General features: G+C 44.9%; 1 protein-coding gene across 1 annotated transcript in view; it reads left to right on the top strand.

Moving 5' to 3' along the window:
• Nucleotides 1–5,379, top strand: part of LOC129716033 (H-2 class I histocompatibility antigen, Q9 alpha chain-like) — a 17,247-nt gene extending 11,868 nt beyond the window's left edge. Inside the window, exon 4 of the mRNA XM_055665911.1 lies at nt 5,217–5,379. Within this exon, the coding sequence (XP_055521886.1) occupies nt 5,217–5,379 (163 nt within the window). The remainder of the gene's footprint in view (nt 1–5,216) is intronic.
• The last annotated feature ends 590 nt before the right edge of the window (nt 5,380–5,969 follow it).

Genomic DNA, 5,969 nt, shown 5'->3' with positions numbered 1-5,969 from the left:
GGGGGAGAGAAGTGGAAGAGTGGGGAGGGAGGTGGAGAGGGGTAGCGGGAGTGATGGAAGAGGGACAGAGGGATAGGGGAAGGGGGCGGGGGGAGAGGGAAGGGGGTGGGGTAGAGAGCGAAGGGGGGTGGGGGAGTGAGGGATGGGTGGGAGAGGGAGAGGGGTGAGGAGAGGGAAACATAGAAACATAAGATTCTATAAGATCACCCCTCAATCTTCTAAATTCTAGCTAGTACAAGCCGAGTTTATCCAGTCTTTCTTCATATGAAAGTCCTGCCATCCCAGGAGTCAGTCTGGTGAACCGTCTCTGTACTCCCTCTATGGCAATAATGTCTTTGGGCATTGTGACATCACACGATGACACGGTCACCAGGGGCTGGGGCTGGTGCAAAGGCATATGTAAATGGATCCATCCCGATTGGACGTCCGCGAGCATCGGGCATTGTGACATCGCACGACGGGAACGAATCGAAAGGCAGGAAGGGATCCGTACTGCAGGCGGACTGATTTGAGTTTTATATATTACTAGTCCAAGTGCAGACCCGTTGGGTCTGCTCCCCCAATGGTGTGATCCCCCAACCCAATATTCCGCCATGCACCCGTCTCCTCCATTGGAACTGAGCCCGTTCCCAAATGTAAGATTGCAGCCCTCCCCTGCCTGCTGCTGCAGTGAAAAGTTCAGTGTTCCTCTCTTGCAACTTTGTTTCGAAGTGTGTTGGAAGCTGACATGTAAATGGAGAAGCCTATTTATTTTTGAAATACATGGGGGTGGGTGGGGGGGGGGGGGGGGGGAGAAGGATTTGATTAAAAACATGTACTTCAAGACGACGAAATGAAATGAGGAGCGGATACTTAGAAAGAAAAGCGAAATCTCTACCGAAATGGAAAATATCTCGGAGATTGAGCGTCTGAATTGGGCGTGGCAATGAATCAAAGGCAGAAATGCAGCCGGACTGCAGCCGGACGGTAGGCGGACTGATTTGAGTTATATATATATAGATATTATAATATTATATATTATATGATGATATTAAATAGAGAATTACCCTCAACAGAGGCACTAAGAGAATATTGGGAACATGAGCTATTGATAAAGATCCCGAAGGATAGATGGGAAAAGTATCTGATGAACACACATAATCGTTCCATGAATGCAAGGCATAATTTAATTCAATTCAAACTATTATGTAGACTATATTATTCAAAAACGAGGTTGAATAAATTTTACCCAAACGTCTCTCCCAGATGCGATAAATGTCTGTTTCAAAACGCTAATATAACACATTCATTTGTAGGATGTACAAAGTTGAATACATTTTGGAGCGATATATTTGATATATTTACAAAGCTTTTCAAGTCAATAATAGAACCGAATACGGAATGGATTATATTTGGAATAATAGTAGAAGACATCAATTTAAATAAAGACCAAAAAGTTTGTTTTTAATTATGGGTTAATAATTGGAAAGAAATTGATACTTAAATTTTGGAAAAATACAGCTATACCAACTGTTAAAATGTGGATTAGGAATATGATGGACATAGCACACCTTGAAGAAATGAGACTCCGACTAATAGATAAATATCACCAATTCTTAAGTAATTGGTCTCCTTTTATCGACTTTATGGAATCATGTGATGCAGCGGTACCGTAAAGATTACTGTTTTCAGGTCAGGTCATGGATAGATTTACATCTCCGAATAAAGATTTGAAAATTTCTCTTTTAAGGGTCTTTTTCTCCTATTTCTACTTTCCACTTTTTCTTTTCTTATATACACACTTCATGTTTTTCTATGTTCTACTATCTATTTTTTCCTCTTTTTCTCCGCTCCATTTTCTTCTTCTTGTCTTTCTTATTTCCTTTCCAAAAACATAAAACTAGAGGTTGTACATAGAATGTATAACTACGTTATGACATAGTTGGCACCTAAAATTAGGTCCCACTGTATCGTTTTGTATTGTACTAACTTCTAATAAAATAAACAAAAACAAAAAAAAAGAAATTAATGAAATTTCACGGATGGAGGAGCAAGCCCTGATGCAGCCATAAATGCAACGGTGAAAATGTTTGCGGATAGGGTCAATGTACAATAAATGTTGGGCGTAACCGACAAAAAGACAGGCGTAGCTAGGGCCCATTCGAATGAACCTGGCATCCATTCACGCATTGAATACACGCTGACGTGGACAAAGTGAGAGGAGTCCAAAGTTGTCCTGGGCACGGATAAATTCCACCAACGGAGGCGATTGTTAATAGAGGGACATTGAATGGTCTATGATCGAGGAAGATCCAGGTTGCAATTTTGGTGGCAATATCAGGAAAGTAGACTATTATCTGAATGGCCGATTAGTAAAAGCGGAGGTGCAACGAGACATGGGTGTCATGGTACACCAGTCATTGAAAGTAGGCATGCAGGTGCAGCAGGCCGTGAAGAAATCGAATGGTATGTTAGCATTCATATCAAAAGGATTTGAGTATAGTAGCCGGGAGGTTCTACTGCAGTTGTACATTGGTGAGTTTTGCGTACCGTTTTGGTCTCCTACTCTGAGGAAAGACATTCTTGCCATAGAGCGAGTACAGAGAAGGTTAACCAGGCTGATTCCTGGGATGTCAGGATTTTCATATGAAGAAAGACTGGATAGACTCGGTTTGTACTCGCTAGAATTTAGGAGATTGAGGGGGGATCTTATAGAAACTTACAACATTCTTAAGGGGTTGGACAGGCTAGATGCAGGAAGATTGTTCCCGATGTTGGGAAAGTCCAGAACAAGGGGGTCACAGTTTAAGGATAAGGGGAAAATCTTTTAGGACCGTGATGAGGAAAACATTTTTTCACACAGAGAGTGGTGAATCTCTGGAATTCTCTCCCGCAGAAGGTAGTTGAGGCCAGTTCATTGACTATATTTAAGAGGTAGTTAGATGTGGTCCTTGTGGCTAAAGGGATCAGGGGGTATCGAGAGAAGGCAGGTACAGGCTACTGAGTTGGATGATCAGCCATGATCATATTGAATGGCGGTGCAGGCTCGAAGGGCCGAATTGGCTACTCCTGCACCTATTTTCTATGTTTCTATGTGGCCCTTGTGGCTAAAGGGATCAGGGGGTATGCAGAGAAGGCAGGTACAGGATACTGAGTCAGCCCTGATCATATTGAATTGCGGTGCAGACTCGAAGGGCCGAATGGTTTCTATATTTCTAAGAACTGGAGGGCCTTGAAACCAATGTGGAGGATGGGGTACTGAAGGGTCTGGACGTTCATGGTGAAAATTGCACAACAGTATCTAGAGACTGAAATGTATTTTAGAGATCTTGGGCGCAGGTGGGAATGGAACGGACAAGGAGCGATGGGATTGAATCGAGAAAAGTAGAATCGAGATCAGTTCAGCAGGATAGAAGCAGGCATAAATAATGGGAGAAACAATGCGTCTGCCAGGCCCGTCTGCATTGTATATTTTGGGGTGGTGATAGAAGCGAGGAGTGTGGGATTCGGAAACCGTTTGAGGATGTGGAGAGGAGACAATCGGAGGCGGTGAAATCAGAAACATTCTGAGAGGGGATGGTCTGTGTGATCAGCATTGCTCTCTGGTTGTGATAGGATGATTCAGCTGCCTGATAACAGCTGGGAAGAAACTTCGGCTGATGGCAGCTGAATAATCCTATCACAAACAGAGAGCAATGCTGAACTACTATATATCTCTTTGGTGACGCTCGGTCTCTCCTTGATCGGACTTCGGTGGCTTTACCTTGAACTAAACGTTATCTCCTCATCATGTATCTACACCATGACAATACACTGCAGTGAACTAGTCGAGGGGCAGATTTGGAAATGTGCCCGAAAGCTGATGCCTGGAAAGCACACCGTAGACGTCAGCCCGCCATAGTACAGCCGCATCTCCCTTGTTGGTGGTTTAATAAAAATGTCCGGATTCTTGTTGAGAGAAAGGACGGTTATGAATTGAGACGGGTGAGTCCAGCGTGGATTTGGATCGAGAATTGAAAATGGTTGATGTCGCGGCGGCCGTTCGAGGTAACATAGTCCAGTGAGGGCGAAAGCCGGTAGGGTGAGGCCAAGTGGAGGGGAAATGTTGGAGACGGTAAAATGTGTCATTACTGGGAGGCAAAGCCCCTTCCCATAGAAAATAAAACAAAAACGGGGGAGCGGAGGAAGTGCTGCACATCATGGCGGAAGTACGGGTTGAGGGAGTGGGTGGGGCCTTCTTAGACGTGTGGATGCCGGGAGAAGAAGATAAGGCGCCTTTGGAAGACCCACTATAATGCATCCAAAAGAGCGAGGCAAGAGGGGATTGTGAAAACACCACAATGGCGAGGGCTGTGGGCAGGAAAGGGGGTCTAGAAATGCTCGGATGAAGTGCATTGGGGGAATACTGTGTACTCAGATTATTAATTGTCGTGTACGGGTGGTGCCATTACTGAGTTAACCTGTTGGAAATCCGGAGAGGGGTTTAGAAGGATGAAGTCTTTAAAAATATATACCGAGAGTAGGGAAGATTCAAACAAGGGGACATGACATGAGAATTAAGGGACAGAAGTTTAGGGGTAACATGAGGGGGAACTTCTTTACTCAGAGAGTGGTAGCTGTGTGGAATGAGCTTCCAGTGAAGGTGGTGGAGGCAGGTTCATTTTTATCATTTAAAAATAAATTGGATAGTTATATGGATGGGAAGGGAATGGAGGGTTATGGTCTGAGCGCAGGTATATGGGACTAGGGGAGATTATGTGTTCGGCACGGACTAGAAGGGTCGAGATGGCCTGTTTCCGTGCTGTAATTGTTATATGGTTATATGAATAGTGAAAGGCCAGTTTAGAGCGGACGTGTAGTGGATGTTTCCACGAGGACATAGCATCAGAATTAAAGGGCGTTCCAATAGGAAAGAGATGAGGAGGAATTCCATTCGTTAGATGGTGGTATATTTGTGGAATTCATTCCCACAGAAGCCCATGGCGAGCAGGTTATTTGATATTTATAAGGCGTAGAGCGATAGATTCTGGATTAGTACGGGTGTCGATCGTTATGGGGAGTAGGCAGACCAATGGGGTTGGGAGGGGATGATGGGTCAGCCATGATTGAACGGTGGAGTAGACGTGATGGGTCGAATGGCCTAATTTAGCTTATATCACTAATGAACCTATTGACTTATGAGTTTATGAACATGAACCTCTTGGGGCTGGCATTATGGAGCCCTCTGCATGGAACAGGGCCTGGAACCGATGTGAGCCGATAGATCCGATCCGCTGGTGGCCGGATGAGAGGGAAGGAACGGTGGAATCAATGGCCCGCCGGTGGACGGCGTATGGGGTAAAGCTGGCAGTGGCGTCGACAGGCACGGTGTGGGATCAACGGGTGAAACTGTTCGGGTAGGTGGAGCTTCGCCATCAGTACCTTCGGCCTGGGAGCGGCCGAGTGGGTGTGGCGGCCGACGGCGGCTGTAGTCTCGATGGTACATGCCTCGGCGCGTGTTTAGTTCTATGTTATTCCACTTTATTGTCCAATCTCTACGCAATATGAGAAAATTGCAAATGCACATGAACGTGCAAAAACGCACAGCTTTAGAATGTGGCAAGAAACCGAGCCCACAGAGAAAATATACGCCCCATCTGGAGAATTGGTGAACTGTACAGCGACTGCACTCAAGCTTAGACTCGAACAGGCATATTTTTATTTGCGAGTCAGCAACTGTACCAGCTTTCTCGGGCTGAAATTGACACTTTTGGTCACTCCATCAGATTGTAATTAAATCGTTATTGCAATTGTAAATGTAAGTATAATTGTGATTGTAATTATACTTGTAATTGGTTTTATGAGCCATGTATGAAAACCAAAAGTAAATAAATCATGCGGTACACAAAAATGCTGGAGAAGCTCAGCGGGTGCAGCAGCATCTATGGAGCGAAGGAAATAGGTGACATTTCGGACCGAAACCCTTCTTCAGGCTGATATTGGGGGGGAGG

The sequence above is a fragment of the Leucoraja erinacea genome, unplaced genomic scaffold, assembly GCF_028641065.1.
Source record: "Leucoraja erinacea ecotype New England unplaced genomic scaffold, Leri_hhj_1 Leri_161S, whole genome shotgun sequence".
NCBI classification, from domain to species: Eukaryota; Metazoa; Chordata; class Chondrichthyes; order Rajiformes; family Rajidae; genus Leucoraja; species Leucoraja erinaceus.
Note: the sequence above shows the minus strand (reverse complement) of the source record. Positions and strands in the feature narration are given on the sequence as shown.